The sequence below is a fragment of the Mangifera indica genome, chromosome 17 (assembly GCF_011075055.1).
Source record: "Mangifera indica cultivar Alphonso chromosome 17, CATAS_Mindica_2.1, whole genome shotgun sequence".
Taxonomy (NCBI): domain Eukaryota; kingdom Viridiplantae; phylum Streptophyta; class Magnoliopsida; order Sapindales; family Anacardiaceae; genus Mangifera; species Mangifera indica.
The window spans coordinates 943,157-962,268 of record NC_058153.1 but is presented as its reverse complement, the minus strand read 5'-3'; the positions used below and the strand labels follow the sequence as shown (position 1 = coordinate 962,268).

General features: G+C 35.0%; 2 protein-coding genes and 1 pseudogene across 2 annotated transcripts; 1 reads left to right on the top strand and 2 right to left on the bottom strand.

The window, feature by feature from the left end:
• The first annotated feature begins 4,225 nt into the window (after positions 1 to 4,225).
• LOC123200391 (ankyrin repeat-containing protein At5g02620-like) lies at positions 4,226 to 7,809 on the top strand. The gene is made up of 3 exons (XM_044615558.1): positions 4,226 to 4,779; positions 5,615 to 6,030; positions 6,509 to 7,809. The coding sequence occupies exons 1-3, from the start codon at positions 4,320 to 4,322 to the stop codon at positions 7,406 to 7,408; spliced, it is 1,776 nt and encodes a 591-aa protein (XP_044471493.1). The 5' UTR covers positions 4,226 to 4,319; the 3' UTR covers positions 7,409 to 7,809.
• A 3,594-nt stretch (positions 7,810 to 11,403) lies between these two features.
• Positions 11,404 to 12,957, bottom strand: LOC123201166 (E3 ubiquitin-protein ligase ATL42-like). Its single transcript, XM_044616635.1, has one exon. It carries the CDS (start codon positions 12,955 to 12,957, stop codon positions 11,782 to 11,784), a length of 1,176 nt encoding a protein of 391 aa, XP_044472570.1. The 3' UTR covers positions 11,404 to 11,781.
• A 706-nt stretch (positions 12,958 to 13,663) lies between these two features.
• On the bottom strand, positions 13,664 to 17,493 carry LOC123200846 (annotated as a pseudogene).
• Positions 17,494 to 19,112: the final 1,619 nt, after the last annotated feature.

The window sequence follows — 19,112 nt, the reverse complement described above, 5'->3', positions numbered from 1 at the left end:
CTCATGGCTAGTTAGATTTAACAAAACCTTAACGGTGGTAAATTTAATCTCATTTTTCCCCCTAAAAGTTTAAAAACTAACATTTTTTCCCTAAGCTAAGTTTGAAAAGATTGCATTTTCCCCCCTAGGGTTTATTTCCAAACCCTTCTCCGTCGTCATCACCGGCCGTCTTCCCCTCCCAACGGTTTCTCTTCCACCGATGACCCCTTTCAACTCGACCTCAACGCATCCGATGTAGAGAGAAGTCATCTGGAAAAAGAAATCGTCTTCCCAGATGAAGACGACTCGTCTTCCCAGAGGACGACGAGTCGTCTCGTCGTCTTGTCTTCATCTGGGAAGACGTCATCTTCCCAGACGACAACGACGACTGGGAAGACGAAGAACTTCGTCTTCCCCAACGAAGTTATTCGTCTTCCACAGCTTCTCCGACTCCGATTGGAAGTCCAAATGGGAGAAAAAAGAGATCTCCGGAAGGTGAGGATGCTTCGGGAGGGAGAGACCGTCGGCAATGGAGCCGGAGACCGTCGGTAATGCTTCGGGAGGGTGAAACTGCGATTTTTTAAAACTTAGGCTGGGGGGAATTTTAGTTTTTAAAGTTTAGGGGGGCAAAATATACTCTATTTTAGTTTATTTTTAATATTCTAGAGAAAATGACGATTTTACCCTTATCACCGTTAGAGTTTTGTTAAATTTAACCGGCCATAGGTGGGTGTTTGCTGTTTCCATAGTTAAAGGGTGAAAACTTGTCATTACAGCATACCTTGGGTGGGAAATAGTCGTTTGGCCTTCGAATTACCCTAATTCGTATCTAATCCTAGTTTATTGACCGTACAAGAGAATTAATTATTTATATATAACCACTTTAGGCTGAATGTGTTTGAACTTTGTTGTCGGTGTGCTTTTTCTAATGTTCGGCAGTATATGTCGCCCTTAACTATAAGTTGTGAGATCATCATGGGCGTCATCCAGACGTGCATCAGCTGTACTTCCTAGACTTTTCTCATCGGCTTGATTATAAGACAAGGGCTACCACCAACACAATTTTATGGATAATTAATAATATTATATTATATAATTAAATAATTTAAAATTTAAAATAAATTAATATATAAATATATGTTAATATATTATTAATTAGGTATATAATTTATACCTATAATTTTATTATAATTATAATACTTACAATCACTATTTATTAAGTATTAAGACCACGATGAATCATGTATTGTATTATATGTTAAAAATTTAATTTTTCATATTTATATTATATTTTATAATATTGTAGGATTTGTGTTTCAAAAAATAAAATATTTTATTGATAAATCATTATTTTAGAAAAATATTACACAAATATCCTTTAAAATTTAAAATTTCTCATATAATCTAATACTATTTCATTATGTTTTTTTTTAAATATATTAATTTATATCGATAATATACATTGTATCATATAATATATTAATTATATTATAATATAATTAATTATATCAAATTAATTTAATATATTTTAAGATATGTATTATTTTTTATATGTATTATATCTTAATATATATGATATGTATAATAAGATATTAATAATTATATATAAAAATTTATTAATCGAAGTATAATAACAAATTTGACATTAACAAAAGAGATGTTAAATATATATAAATATTATTTAAATAGTTTTGCCATAATGGTCTCAATTCTCAATTGAAAACTCACTGCAATAAAATATATAAATAAAAATGAAGAGCACCACAATTTTTAAGTAGATTAGTTAGGATCCCTTTTGCTTACTATTGAAGGGTTAATTCAATCTCAAATCAAATTTAATTGTTGATTATAAATGTGAAATTAAACATAAACAACAAGTACCCATTGTTTTCAAAATTAATTTTCAAACTTTTAATTGTTGGGTTCTTGTCCTTGGATTTTTAGATCCATGGGGCACTTGGCTTAGTCAAGCTTCATTTGAAGGATAGATGAAATCTCTTCCTTTCAAAAAAAAAAAAAAAAAGAAAAACTCAAAAGATTGTGTCACATTTTCTAAATCAGGAGGCTAACGTGTCAATAAAAAGAACAAAGAGAAGCAGAATAAGTTGTGACTGTATGGAGTGCCTAATAAAAATACATTGTAATTTTAGACCCAAAAAAAAAAAAATCTTCAAATATATTGCCCATCTAAAGTGGGTAAATCTGAACAATATATATGTTCAACTGAAAACTGAGTAATTAAAATAAGAGCCTATTTGAGCCGAATCATTATTTTTATGGAATCAAATCAATCATATCAGATAGAACAAATTTTGGATCCAATAACCGATTCTACAATCACTTAATTAAATAAGTCAAGAATTTGATTTTGATATATTATTGAAGGAGACTTGAACTCATATTCTCTTATATATGAAACATCTTCTTTTATCACTTAAGCTTCTCCTCGGGGGTATTAATTGTTACTAATACAAAACGAAAAAATGATATAAAAATGTTCGCATAAAATTTTAAGAATTTTCATATACAGTCATGTTATATCATCATTTTCTTTTAAAAAAATATATTGCTCTATATTAATAATACGTATCATATTGTATGATATGTTTATTGTATCATATTAATTTAATACACTTTATGATATGTATCATTTTTCACTTGTATCGTATTATATTGTAAAATACATGTCGTATATTATAGGATACTAATAACTATGACGTACATATATAAGCCAGTAAGATAAATATGTATTATTATAAAAACAATGTTATGTGTAAACATTTTTTTTGTATATAATTTGAGTACACAAATAATGTGTCATTATGTGATTACATGTTATTTTATATTTTGTTCAAAATTATTCAATAACATAATAACGTATACTCTGTATATCTAATTTGTATATCAAATATATGTATACATAATTTTATTGTTATAGAAATTAATAATAATATTATGTGTATATTTTTTTTAAATATATAATTGAAAATAGGGAAAAAGACTATTTCCCACCCTAATTTTAACCCAATCTCAAACTCACACTCACAGGAGATGAAAAACTTCAACTCCCTCCCATACCCAAACTTTTGTTAATTTTTTCTGTTAAATGAAGGTGTAAAATAATTATTTTACTGTTTATATTAAAAAGTTATAAAATTTATTACTCTCCGCCCCCTTAGGTTTTAAAAATTAACATTTCACCTTTACCTAATGTTTGAAACTTTGAAAAGTAATATTTTCATCCTCAAACTAAGGGTTTTCATATTTTTTAAAACTCAGCTGCCCCTCATAACTTGCAAAAATAGCAGTTTCACCCCCACTTTTCAACTTCATCTTCCAGCGTCATCTCCGACCTTGTTTTTGGCCTTCTTCTTCTCTTGGTGTGACAACGATGGTGCAACAAAGAGACGAAGATCTCTTCGTCGCACCACCCATACAATGAAGGATGATGTTTCGTTGTCCTTTATCGCTCGTCACGTCATCCAAGCGTGACAACGAAGGATGACGAAACATCCTCCTTTGTTTGTTCTTTCAGATTTAAACGACGCTTCATCATCTAGATCTAAGCGAGGGTCGTCTTTCATCGCTCTTTGTAGCTGGAGATAAGAGATCGGTGGAAAGCATCAGCCGTCGGTGATGGTTGAAGAAGGAAACAAACCTTAGAGATGAAATCTAAATTTTTCAAACTTTGAGGATGGGTTAAAGTGTTAGTTTTTAAAACGTGGAGGGGAGAATGACAAAAGTTTAAAGTTTCAAAGTTTATAGGTAAAACAATGATTTTATCCTTTTTTCTAACTGAAAATTTAGACGATAGTTTGACCATGGGTGAGAGTTTGAGTTTTTTATCTCTCATTGATATGAGTTTGAAAGTGAGCTAAAATTTAGGTGGAAAATAGTCATTTTTCCTTAAAAATATAAATAATATTATATAATATAATTAAAAATTATTTTATTTTTATTTTAAAATTACAAATTCACGTAATGACAATGATCTAGATGTATAATTATTTATGCAAAAAATATATACTATTAATTTTATTCAAAAACAAAATGTGAACACAAATTTCATAATTTCTTAAACACTTACATTGGGTCGTCGTGTAACCTGAAATCTTTTGACTAGTAATTATAAGACAAACGGAGATTTAAAAACAAAAACAAATAAATATTGATTTTTCTAGGAAAAAGAAGTTAATGCTCTTGCAAAGCAGCAACCGCAGAAATTTCATGGCGCTTTCAGTTTGTGGAAAAACAAGGCTTCCTGCTTCATTATTTATTATTTCATCAGCCCAAATCGTTGCGCACACCTCCAACTCTTTTTCGATCACCAATCTCCGAACATGGAAGGGCGCCTCTATCAGACAATTCTCAGGGGCGACATACCGGCCGTTCTCAGTATCCTTCAAGAGGAGCATCTTCAAGATACAACCGAACAAGCACTTCCTCCACCTCCTTTGAACTCAGTCTTACACTTAGCGGCCCGTTTTGGCCACGAGGAGTTGGCATCAGAGATTTTGAAGCTGTGGCCGGAGATGGCGTCGGCTGAGAACGAGAAACTGGAGACGCCGATGCACGAAGCTTGTAGAGAAGGAAGACTGAGCATTGTGAGGATGTTGATGGAGAAAGATCCTTGGGTAATTTATAAGGTGAACAAAACCAATGAGAGCGGGCTGTATGTAGCGTGCGAGACAGGGAAGCTTGTTGTGGTGCAGCAGCTTTTGGAGTATCCAAGGCTGTTGATGTTGGAGATGTACAGCACCACCTCTTGTCTTCATGCTGCAGCTCGGGCTGGCCATACAGGTAACCATGCTGTGCTTGATACAGTCATTTGTACATGACTGGGTGCTAGACTTTGAGTCTTTGACCAAGTAATTTCATTAATTAAGTTATAAATTAATAGCTAGAGATAATAAGGATTGGGTGTATTGAATTACCACATGCCAAAGGTAGACACAAATCAAATCGAATTTTATCCAAATAAAAAATAATTTTATTTGAATTTATCGAATTAAAGTTAGAGTTAGTTTGATTTGGATGAAATTTATAAGTTTAAATTTCAAAGTTAAGTTTAAGTTTATTATTCAAATTCATAGTTCAGATTTGTGATTTGAATTTACTTCTCATTAACCAAATAATACCGTTTTATTCAATAATAGAAAAAATAATATTATTTTGAAAATAATTTGACATAACTTTAATCGAATTATAGGTCAAATTCGAATCAAATTGAGTTATTTGTCTAATTTGTTAACTTAAGTTTACTTCAATTTTTAAAAAAAGTGACCCTCTTGACTTTAGCTCAAATTAAGTTTGAACTAATTTTCGAGAATAAGTTAACTCTGCTCGTGTCTAATCATAATTAAAGAAACTAAACCCTTTTTTTTTTAATCGAAGAGATTAAATTATCAAATCTTCAATTAAAAAAACCAAGTATGTTCAAATTTTTATTTTTTTAATTAAAAAGACTAAACAAATACAATTACAATTGATTATTTTGAAAGCAAGCAATTAGTTAGATAATGAAAATTAAGTCACAGTAAAATATCAAAAGTTTAATCTTTAAACAAGAAAGAGGATAACAAAGTTCAGCTATTATACAAGGCAGCTATTAACTTGTTATTTCTACATGCGGCAGAGATAGTGAAAGAGCTTCTAGTGGCGCGGTCAGAATTGGCATGGAAAAAGGACTTCAATGGGAGCACACCATTGCACCTTTCTTGCAGCAAAGGCCATCTAGACACAACCAGGGAGCTTCTAAAGTTAGACCCAGACCTCTCTTCTTTACAAGACAATGAAGGTCGAACGCCACTCCACTTGGCTGCCATCAAAGGCCGTATAAACATCATTGATGAGATCCTATCAACCAGTCTTGAGTCAGCCGAGATGAGAACCTTTTCTGGAGAGACTGTTCTTCATCTTGCAGTAAAGAATAATCAATATGAAGCTGTTAAATACCTGATGGAGTGCCTGAACATCACGAAGCTGGCCAACATGGCTGATAACGATGGCAACACTATCTTGCATTTAGCAACCGCAGGAAAGCTCTCTACTGTAAGTTCCTTGCTCATAGATATGGTAATCCGATCTGCAAAATTTTTAGCCCATTTCTTCCCGCATGAGGAGAAGACTCCTCGATAAAGATGAAGACAGAGATGGGGACTGGGGCAAAATTGGAGAAGGGGATAAATATATTTTTGGTTCATTCCCTCCCTCCCCTTCTTTAGATATTTTTTAAATCCGTATATATTAAATTACCTAAAATTTTGAATTATTACAAATATGTCATGACAAAAGGGAAAATATAGGGAATTTTCCCATAGGAATAGGGAGATAAATTTTCCCCGCATAAGGGGATGGGACAAAGATTTCTCGTAATCCCTATACTGGAGATAGGGTAATGATAGGTTTTTCTTGTGGGATTGAGAATTAAGACATTCGGCCCCTACTTATCCGGTTGCCATATTGCAGGTCATTTTTTAATCTGTTGCCAAATTATTCTTATAGCTGAAACATTTTGTCTTGTGACTAGATGGTCATCTACATACTGAAGCTTGGCATTAATGTAAATGCAATAAACAGAAAGGGATACACGGCTCTTGATGTTGTTGAAGGCGATGCAACTAATTCTGGTGTTCTTGTGATTTTACCTGCATTACAAGAAGCAGGCGCTAAAAGATGTGACCAGTTGCCACCAATGTCACAAGAATTTCAAGCTATACAAGACAGCTATCCAAACACACCCCCTTCGCGGCCTAAAAAGGGCCTTGAATCTCCACTCCGACATCAGCGCCATTCTCATCGTCGTCGCCGAGAAAAGCAGATTGAGCTACAGAATGAGGGCATACGCAATGCACGAAACACAATCACAGTTGTTGCGGTTTTGATAGCAACGGTTGCATTTGCTGCTGGAGTAAACCCTCCTGGGGGATTCAACCAAACTACTGGGAAGTGCATAATGGGAAGAAAGACTTCTTTTAAGGTCTTTATGGTCTGCAACATTGTGGCATTATTTCTGTCTCTAGGCATAGTCATTTTCCTAGTGAGCATCATTCCTTTCCGGAGAAAATCCATGATGAAACTATTGATGGTTACACATAAACTGATGTGGGTGTCGGTTTCATTTATGGCTGCAGCTTATCTGGCTTCCATATGGACGATTATGCCTCATGGGCAAGGGATGGCAGGAGTGTTGGTGACGATAATTTGTGTTGGGGGAGGGAGCACTTTGCTCATATTTATCGGACTGGGGGTGCTGTTGGCGAGGCATTGGCATAGAAAACGGGAATGGAGGAAGAGTAAAGACAGAAAAGGAAGCCCCAATAGTAGTGTTAGTCGGGTTGAAGAGATGCTCACGTCGAAGAAGAAAGGAGAATCTACTAGTAACTCGGACCTTGATAGCTCTGATCAAGGGGGTTTTCATCTATATTAGAATTAGAAAAATTGACATCGCTAACACGGTGTCTAATTGAGTATCTATATAATATGTTATAGTAATAAATTAAAGATAAAGTAACACTTATTACACGATGATACATCATTTGAGTATTTAAAACTGATTGTACATAGCATTGCTAATTTTGCTAGTTGGCCTTGCATTTGTTAGTGTTTCATTGCTAGTATGTGAAATACTTGTACATTTGGTTTATTTTTCCATGTAAAAGTCAATTGATGCCGAGGAATTATTTAGTCATTACTAGCTACTCTTTCATTGCAGGTGATAATAGGGTAATCAGAATCCAGAAGTTTGAGGTGACTATGGCCATTTCTTCTGGTATAGATCCATGCTAGTTGTCAGTAATAAACAATGAACATGTTGCCTAACATTGTCCATTCTATTTGTTGCCACAGTGATTGGAAATTTAGCTGGATATGAGTATAAAAGTGTAAGGAAAAGACTCAAACCATTAAGCTAGTTTTTTGGGTGAGAGAAACTTAATGACACTTTTTAAGATCATAGAAATGGTTTCAGAGCCCATGTTTAAGGACAAAGGGTTCCAACTACAAATTTGGTAAAATCTCATCGCTGGATGCTTAAGAACAACGGGTTTCTCACTCCAATTTTGCTAAAATCTCATCCAGGGTTTAAGAACAATGAGTTTCAGCTCTAATTTTGTTAAAATTTCATCTTTGGATGCCCAAATAAAACAGTTAGCCGCTTTATCTCTAGAATCACCTCTATTGGAGTGAGAATTTTTTTTTTTGCTAAGTATGTATTAAACAAAGCAAAGGGACTTGAAAGCTCAAAACAAAGAAAACGGCAGAGCCGAAAACAAACAACAACATGAAAATACCACTCTCTTACTTTTTATCCCGCCAAACAAAAATAAAATTGAAAATAAGAGAAAGCTCTGCACACAAAGACTAAAGAACAAACCAGCCCAAAATACGTCTAAAACCATGTACATCCATTTACACAAGGATAAAACAAGGTAACAACACCAACCACAGACTCTAAGCCTTCTTAGATTGGAAAGAAAAGCAAGGGGCAACACCAGCAAGCAAAATGAAACCGTCGAGCCAACAAAAAAGATTCCTACAGATTGAAACCAATAGAAGCAGCTTCCTTAAAGGACAAAAACCAGCAAACAACAATGTAGCCGCCCAACCAGCAATAAGAAGGCAACATAACTTTTGCCTTCAGAATTCTTAACTAACCAGGAGGACAAGAGGCCAACAAGAATTAGGGAAACAAGCAAGAAAGGCCTTCAACATAGCCTTTATCTTAAATAAGACTACCAACAACTTGACTAAATAAACAAGAGATGGACCAATAAGACGAAAACAAGAGCAAAGAGAGAACCAGCCATAAGAAGCAACAGCAAAAAGGTCTTTCATCTTTTTGCTAGACCTATGGGAAACACACTGCAATCAAACAAAGCTGAAACCCGGGGCTCAACCTTCTTAAACAACCTTGACCACCTCAACATATCTAACATAAACCTGCAAAATAACTTACAAGTTAGATAAACAAGCCACAAAAAAGCTATCCAAAGTATTAACTTTGTAATGCTTCTTTGAAGATACAGCTCGAGAAACCCCATCTCTTAGCAACTTCTTCGTTCCTTCTTGATCTTTTTATATTCTTGAACTCTGATCCTTTATGGCCACACACTCTCTTGATGCTGCTCATAATCTGCTCTTTGGTCCATCCAAATTGCATACACCATGGCCACAAGACTCATCTTGCACATTAGATTTTGCAAGCTGTTTTTCCTCCAAGAATGAGCGATCCTTTCCACATAAATGCTCCAACGTTGACAAATATATCTTCTATGGCATAGCTCCAATAACCCACACCAAATGAATTGGCTAAAAGAGCATTGGAAGAGAAGGTGGTTCAAGTCTTCTTCCTTTTCATTACAAAGGACACACTTTGCCAAATTAATAACACTATATTTTGCAAGTTTAGCTCTCATGGGAAGCTTCCCCTTCATAGCCATCCAAAGAATAAGAGAATGCCTAGGAATATATTTTTTTATGCCACACCACCCCATTCCAACAAACCTACATTTGGCTCTAATTTCATTCCAAGCTACGTTGATAAAAAGCTTACCATTATGGTTGGGGAGCCACACCAACCTGTCCTTTTCACTTGAAGGTAAAAAATCAACCAAGTTCTTAACCTCCATTAAATTTAAGGACAAAACATTAGGCCATCTCTAAGTTTTCCATTGACTATCGTCTTCACTTTGCAATTTAAATTCGAACGAGCTTCATAGGGAATTCTTTCTCCAAAGCTCTCAATAAGAGGACCAAAGGGATGCCAACAATCCTTCCAAAAAAGAGTAGCCTCACCATCACCAATCTCCATCTTGATTCGATTCTTCATAAACTCCCTAAGCTTCATTAATTTTTTCCAATTCTAAAGGCTAGAATTTCCAACATTTATCTCTCATAAACTTCTATTCCCAATTCCATTAGTTTTAATCCAATCTACCCAAAGAGAGTTGCTTAAAGGGTTGCAAAGGTCCCATGTGTTTTGAAAAGGCAGCCTTATTCCACTCCTTGCAGCTAAAAATTTTGAGACCTCCATTTTTTGGCTTGCATTTCATTTCAAGCTACTTTGGCTTTCCTTCAATTTAGACCAACTCCATCCCAAAAGAGAGCTCTCAACATGGATTCAGTCTCCTTGATCACCTTAGAGGGAAGCATAAAGATAGAGGCCCAATAGATTTGAATGCTAAACAAGATGGAGTTGATGAGCACAAGTCTACCGGCATAAGAGAAATGCCCAATAGCACTTTTCAAGACTGATACTATTGATTTTGATTCTGATTTTACACATTTGCAATTATGTAAACCATTTTTGGACCGGTATTTACTTTAGCATGGGGAAAATACATGAAAAGGCAATAATTTATTTGAGAAACAGAGTAACCCTGTTTCCATAGAGTGACACTGTGGAAATGCAGACCATTTGGGTTATATTTTAAGACAAACAGAAGAAAGTAGTAGTCTTCATATAGCTTGCACAAAAACTATATAATATATTCAAGGACTGATCTCCCACTTCACATTATGATAATGCATGAACAAAATCACAGAATATAAAGTGGATTTCTGGATTCTTTCCAGGATGAGACAAGAGGGTGAAGACAGGGAAATAGTATTTTAATCCTTTTAAAAATGTGTGGTAAGTTATACAATGAAAGAGTCCAAACAGATCTGCCATAGACAATTCTAGTAATGCTAGTGAAAGCAACAAATTTTGGCTTTTTTTTTTCTTCTCTTTGGGACGATTTTAATTATGTTTAGATTGAGCGGGCAGCTTGAACCAGAAAATACATCCCCTGGACAACTCCTACGCCTTCAGTACCCAGTCAAGGTAGATGCATGCAAATCAGTCACTCGGTAAAATCAGGATTCGGCTTGATTGAGCCATCCATGATTTATGGATGAAATATGGTTGAACAGATAAAACAAATTTGGGGGTCTAGTTTCTCACTTAGGAGGGTTTCAGAAAACTCACTTGAGAATCCTTGCAGCCTATTCTGTATGCATAATCAATGTTGTATGAAATGAGTGGATGAAAGTCATACGAATATTAGAAGAACCATATCTCAAAAGGTAGTTGTTGAGATTGAAAATTTTAAAATCATATAAACCCTACATAAGATGTTCATATTTTCCAATGTAAAATTTAAGTCTCATAGTTTGTACTTGGGATTGTAATATATCACTACACTTTACAACACTGATGCTCACGTAGGTTGACTGCATTCTAACTCCTAACTAGCCCCTAGTGAATGCCATAATGTTGGCATTACCACCCTTGCACTTGGGATAGTAATATACTACCACAATTGACAACTAACATATTATCTCGCTTCACAACCCCAATGCTCACAGAGGCTAGATGTGCGCTAGCGCTTATTGGTAGTCCCAAGTGAATATTGCAATATATCAAATGAAACAATTTTGACAAAACCACAAGCTAAAAACTAGCAGTTAATGTTAACAACTCAAAATCATAAATTTCACATATCAAATATCATGCCTTATGCTTGGGATTACAGCAGAAACAGAAGAAAAACACAAACAGAAAAAGCATCAATGTCAATGATCATGACAATTATAGGCTTCTGTTGTCCAGTTTATGTGACTTTGACCTCTCCAATCTCGACAACTCTTAGGGTATGATTCCCTCGTATGATAAGAGGAGAAAAACACAAGCAAAAAAGCATCAATGGCCTGATCATGACAATTCTGTACTTTACCTCTATTGATATTATAGGTTAACAACCCCTGAATTTCCTTTACAGCAAGAAGATTCACCCTGTAGGGTGATTCTGAGAGTCGAATTTACACGTTCAAAGCAGTCTTTTTCTCCTCCTGTTCTTCCTCTAAGTTTCTTTCTCCACGTACAAACCGGTGAACTGTTCGCTGCACTATCGGCAACCAAAGCCTTCTTATTCTCTCTTCTTTTCTTCCACTGCCGCCAGGTGAAGCTTGGCTTATCTTCTGTCTTAAACCGAAATCTCTGAACCTTGCAAAGTTGATGATCTCAGACATTGATCTCTTCTCTGAAGAATTCGCCAAGCTTGAAGATGAATCTGAATGGTTTCTGTCTTGCCCACTGAACTTGGACTCGTAATGAGATCTTCCTCTTGTTGAACTGGAACGAGATATTCTATTGCTTGATACAGCACGAAGCATCTCAGAGTTTAAGAACAGTAAGTCCGAAGCATTAACATCACTCCATCGACTCTTAATTACAACATTAGAGACAATGATTTTGTGGTTGAACTTATGCAGGAGTTTTTCCTGATTCCTATTCACCTCTTGAATAAGCAATTCTTCTTCTTTCTTACCCTTTTCAGCATTTCTGAAGCTGTTGCCAATGTTGAACCTCAATGAGGCTTGACGGTCTTGCTCTCTTTGAACAAATAGCTCAAGATTTGGATCGTCTGTAAGATTTGAAGGGTTTCCCGAGAGCCTCAAGCTGATGCTCCTGAGGTCTTTTATGTCAAACTTGTGTCTGCAGAGAGGGCAGCTAGAGTGGCTTTCTAGCCACTGGTCAATGCATGTGACATGAAATGCATGCCTGCACTTTGGCAACAATCTTAGAATTTCACTATCTTCAAATCTTGATATGCAAACTGCACATTCAAGGCCTTCTTTCGACCCCTTCAGCAATGAAAATCTGAAAAAAGGGATTGAGTCTATCACTGCTCTATCAATCCCTGAAGATCTAGGTGATGATCGAATAAGTTCCTGGAAAGTTTGGCTCTGGCGATGGGCAGTATTTTGATTACTAATTTGACTCATAAAATCAAATGGATTTGTTGGGCAAAATCTTGCGTAGGCAAGTACCAAAAGTAATAAAGAAAACACTGTAGAGAAGACCCCAAGAACTGCCGAAAGATTTGTCTGGAGAGAATGAAGAACATTGAGATGTTCAGAGTATGAAATGTTTTGGGCTCTGACATGAAAGAACAAGCAAAGAACTATGATAATGAGTACACCCAGTTGGCTCATGGCTAAATGACCAAACTTGCTGTCTCTTCTGTTAAATTTATCTTCTTCTCCACTGAATTTTCTACTCAGCTGGATACCTTTCCTTGACCCAATGATCTGTATAGGTCCATAAGATGCAGTGTTTCAGAAGGGTATTTTTTTTCTCTTTTTGTTTTCTTCTGTTTTGTCTTTCTATGCTGTCTCCATTTATCCCACTTGTATAAATAAATTCAACCTGCAATCTTATGTTAAATTTTTAGGTTATCTGAAAGTTATTAAACTCGGTGCTGTCTTATAAAAATGGAAGATTCCTCAAGGCTTGATCCTTTGTTTATGTAAGGGTCAAAGTAAGGTTCATAAGAACTTAAAAAACTTTCCCTGATTGCCAATGCTTCAGTTTCGCAGGCCAAATGGCATTGCATTGTGTCATTAGGGCCGACTATTAGCCTTTCAGGTCTAAAGACTTATTCTCACCTGAGGTTTGGTGTATTTTCAAACTTCCACTTGTAAGATTTTAAAAATTTAAATACTTATTTTTTTGTTAAAATTTTCTATTAAGATTAAAGTTAAAATCGTTATTTAATAAAAAAAATTTAAAAATTAAAATTTTATTTCATTTTCTTCCTTAATTTAAAAAATTAATAATTCCTTTACTTAAAATTTGAGAAGTTTGCATTTTCTTTTCTAGGGTTTGATATTTTCCAATCACCTATTCTAGTGACCACTCCATTCCAGCCATCGACTAGATATCATGCATCTCCCTCTCAGGTGGTTTCCGAAAGGTTTAATGATTTTTTTCAATAACGTTTGTAATTGACGCCTTCTTTTGTGTTACTATTTATAGTCGTTGTTGTCAGAAGAAACTCCTTAACAGATCAAACACATCTTGTCATAACAACGAGTTCAACGCTGATGCCCTTGTGCTTTCATCAAATTCTACACGCTCCGTTAGAAGATCTTACGTTGCCTTCCATACACCACACGAGCTTTCCTCTTCTGTCAATGCGCCATATCAGTTTTGCATTGTTAGGCTTCTATACCAAACCACTACTCCACCAACTAGCTCACACCACACTTTGGTTGCACCACGGACGCGTTATATCCGATTCTCTCCTACCTTAGATTGTAGACAAACTGGTTTTTTGCTTTGACCGACCAATTCATAAGGTTTTTACTGGTTTTCCACTTTGCGCAATCGTGCCCAAGGTTCAACATCAAGAAGCTGAAGTACAAGGTAAACCAGGAATTTTGGCAGAAAATGACAACACGGCAAAAGATTCCAAGGATGACTGGGAATTGGCACAAAAGCTCCATGAAAATCTATATAGCACAGAAACGAAAATGCGAAAACATGAAAATGTAGAAATGAAAATGTGAAAATATATTTTTTTAAAAATATAGGAAATGGAAACGTAAAAAAATTTATAAATATAAAAAATATAAGGGTTTTTTTTTTTAAATGTCAAATTTTTTATAACAAAAATACATAAACTTATATAGTATAAAAATAAATAATAAAAAAAATAAAAAGAAAAAATACTATAAAATATAATTATAGAACCTATTGTAAATTATTTTTGAGTAAGCACATATAGATATTTAAGAAAAAAACAATATATACCAATCTATATAACATGTTAGGGAGGAGATAAGTAATAGATCAAAAAGTAGAAAAGAGATGAATTCAGTATAAGATTTAAAGACATTTTAGGTCCAACAATATAAAAGATGTGTATTTAATTGATTTTACGATTTTTTTTTTAAAAGAAATGCGTTTCAAAATTATTTAAAAATTTTGAATTGACCCAAAACGTTTTGTATAAGTTTTGGAGAGTTTCGAAACTAGAAACGTTTCCAAAATGTGAAAACGCACCCTATTGTGAGTTTTCGTGCTACTTAAATGAAAACCATATGGCACCCTGTGGCAGCGCAATTTTGGCAACTGGTCCACTTTCCAACTTCTTTGCATCAATTATATGAACCTGCGATAAAAGAATCCTCATCCTGAATTAAACTTCTAATCACACATTATGGAACAAATATATTGAGATCTGGCTGATTTCAGAGCAGTGCACTTACTTGCGTATTATCAGTCTCCTCATTGTGGACAAAAGAGACAAGCCAACCATCATCTTCTTCAGAAGCTCCATGTCTTGCCACAAACACAGTGCCGCTGCAAAGGTTGCTCTCCGCAAACTTATGGTACTCCACTTCTATTAGCTGATTGCTTTGGTCCTTATCTAATTTCATGGAAAATGCGGTAATCAGAACTAGCAAGTATGTATAAATCAAAGTCCAGATATCATTTTACTACTCTGATAAAGGGATTCAGTACCTCTGTTGGCTCGGGCAATGCTGGTGGTTCATCAAGGTACAGCTTTGCTAGACCACCATATTTAGGAAGGCCTGACATGAAGAAAAAAACCAGTATAATGTTTGAAGGGCATTTCAGTTCCATGGGACAAAATATAATTTTGATGAAATTTTGTTATACCAGCCATTGAGCTTGCAATGGAATCTACCACTTGGGTGTAGCCATATTTATGCTTTAAACCAGTATATTTCTCATTGACCATAGGAATTTCCATGGACAAGTCGGTAACAGAGAGATTTCTCTCCTTCACCTCTCCTGTTTCCATGTTTAATCTCCATTCATATGCATGAGTAAAAAGAAACCCATCTTGCATTGAATTATGGGGATTCTTTTCAGTATAATTTGTGAACTTGAATCCCCTGGAGAACTACTCAAACTTTTCTTGATCCCAATCAGGACCTGGGATGATGGCTTGGAGAGACCTGCATCCCCTCACAATAACTTGAGAGATCTCTAATTAATTTTTCTGTTAGATTCATGAGGAATTTTATGATCTAGAGGACATTGAAGGTTTTACTGACCTCATCACCATCTTCAAAGCAGTTGATCAGGTGAAATGTGCAGTATGGTTCTACCTCAAACCATTCTACTGAATCTGCATTTCCATAACGAGGCATTACTCCTATTCTTGCATGGCCTTCCTTTTCAAATTTCATAAATCTGCAAGTCACAAACTCTAGGAATTTAAGGGTATTTATTAACACTAGATTGATTTGACAGAGCATTAGCCAAGCACAAGATCTGTACTCACTGTCCACCTCTGAGAAGTCTGTCAAAGTCAGTTGTAAGAGCATAATCCATTATTATGTTGTACCTGACGCCGCAAAAAAAGAAAAAGTGAATTGCAGCTCATAACCTCCATGCTTATATTTTCCTGTAATTGGTTTTATTGGACAGAAGGGAATTGCTTCATATACAAGAACCGTGGCGGCATATTTAAGTTCAAAGATCAACTTACTTTCAGGGTAACTCCAATTTCATGGCTAAGAACACTCCTATTGAACTTCAAATCAGCCTTATGAGTTAGCTTCGTGCCATCAGCTGAAGTGAGAAATAATTCAATAAAATCCATTAATTTGGTATCATCATCTTGTGGCTATTGAAGAAATTCAGAATGGAACACAATCAACAAACAATCAATTACCAGAAATAACTCCATCATCACTAGCTCTCCTGACTCTGGAGCTTTCTGTGTTGGATGAAACTAATTATTATTATTTTCCCTCAAGATAATTTGACTGGAAATGTAAGTAAAACAAAAAACAGTATAAACCATAACTAGCTCAAGGGTGAGGATTTCCCTCACACTTTATATAGAGACATCTAACCCCTTTCCCAAGGGGTAAGGGGCTACTGATTGGACCTTCAGATTAATCAATCATTCCGGCAGACACTTAGATAAAATTGTTGCCATAGGATCCTTATTCGACTATTAAATACTATTAGACTTATTCCGCCCTGAAAGCTATTTCAAAAAGTAAGACTTTCCGTCATCTTTTTCCATCCCATATGGGATAACCCAACAAGCAATGTGTGGTCGTGGTAGATTGAAAAAATAAACAAATAAGAAAAAACCTTTGGATGGCTTGTGAATGGTCGATTCCAGGCTCCATTGACATCCCAATCATCCAAAGTTTCCAAGGTAGAAATGTCAACCTCCTGAGGAAGGTAATTCTCTGCAATGGAATACAACTTCCCAGAATGCTCAAACACGTTTGTGTTAATCATATGTCCATTTGCTTCGCCAAATCTCAACTGGGAAATTAAACAAATTATCTTAAATTAATGCGACACCAAATACCCTATTCAAAAGAACACCATAGCCTATTAGCCAAATGGAATAGAACACCGTGTACCGTATTCAAAAGAATTCCTGCTAGTATAGCCACAGAATCTCCCTCTACAGCCGGAAGGAAAGCTGGCTTCTTTCTTTCTTTCTGAAGCTTAAATGTTTTACTTTCAACAAACCTATTGTTGTAAGATACTGTCCAATTTCCACAAACGTTCTTTTTAAAATATAATGCATGATGCATTCCTTCTCCTTCCACCCAAATTTGGTTTGATCTTCCAACTATTGAAACTGTTGACTTCATACTTCCGAATTGAGGACTTGAACCTGCACTTGATACCCGTAAAGTATTAGCAATGTTATGCGTAATTACTTTGAGTATACATATAAACATATTATGATCAAGTGTTATTTGATTTTTAATTCAAAACACTCGTGAGACAATCCCTCCATGAATATATCCACAAGCAAAGAGATCATTGAAACATGTCAAAGGCCAGGAGTCTCTTGGGCAACCAACTCATAAATAAAGTAAATATTAATGTCCATATATCGAGTGCGAGAATAAAAGACAGGATTTATGATAATGTGAAGAGTGGACAAATTGTCAAAAGTAGTGGAGAAGAGCTAGCAAAGAGCATAGATCAACAGCAGAGGAACACCGGAAGAGACCGAGTGAACTGGGCAGTTAATTTCATGATTGAGATGTGGTGAAATTTTCAAATGGCAAAGGTATGGGGGTGGTTGTAAGAAGAAAGAGATGAAACCCTAATTGCAGGGTTGAAACTGTCAATTTTCAGAGTTAACAAATAAATTTGCCCCTCTGTAGGACATAGAATTATATAATGTGTGTGTATATATTAATCAACAATAGTACAATGTATATACTATTATTTAACACCCTTTCTTTCCAACCTCTAAAACCCCTCTTGATGCCCAAAAAAAAAATAGCCGAGCTAGTTAGTGAAAAAAGTGAAGCATTGAGGTCACAAATTAACTAAGAGCAACCGACTTGATAATTTTTAATAAAGAATATCGCCTATTTTGAATATTTCTAATTCAACTTACCAAGAGATTTTGTATTTTATGCGTGTTGATAATGACGGTATTCATATACTAATATGCTTAACGTCATCACATATATGTATAATATTTGTTAGATAATATTTTTTGAAAATTTTTTTTATGCAACTGACCAACTTCAAAGAAATGGTCAATATTCAATCCATCATCTATTAGAAGATATAAAAGATATCATAACATACATGTTCCTCAGGTAAAATGTCATTCTAAAATGTGCATGCTTTCAAGGAATTCTGGGCATGCAACTCTTCATTTATAATACTCAGTCTGACTAAAATTCAGATCAGATGTAGCTAGTAGAAAGACTTTGTTTAACTGAAGTGGGCAAACCGAAGAAGATAAAAAGGGAGACTTGCGTACCTTTAAAGACGAGGAAAGTGAGGTTTTGACGTGACCAAATCCATTCGAGAGCAAAAGCTTGGGAAAAGATCTGGAAGCATTTATTCGTAAAGCACAATCAGGAGAAGCCATTTTAATCTCTTGTTGTCAGCTTTTTTACGGGTATAATTGACAATAAACCAAGGCTCTATTTATGGAGGAGAAAAGCTCATCAGTCTGTCAATTTCCATGTATACAACCAATGAATAAAATGACGGAAGTATTTTATAAGTAACAAGTTGAGAGAGTTAACACCAAGCTATATCAAATCAAGACTATATAATTAACATTATTTGGCCGACAAAGGAGCAAGTGAAATTGTATTCTTAATTGTAGGCTCTTTCTACCATTAGTTTCTTAGTTGTATAAATCCACAGTAGCTCTCTAATTGTATCCTTAATGATAGGCTAATTCCTTGATCATCTTTCCTTAGTTCTACTATAAATAGACTTGGGTGTAAACTTGTTGTATCATGAAATATGGAAAGATTATTCTCCCCAATTTTTTTTTTCACTATATTTTTGTATCATGGTATCTGAGCTTTCTATGAAA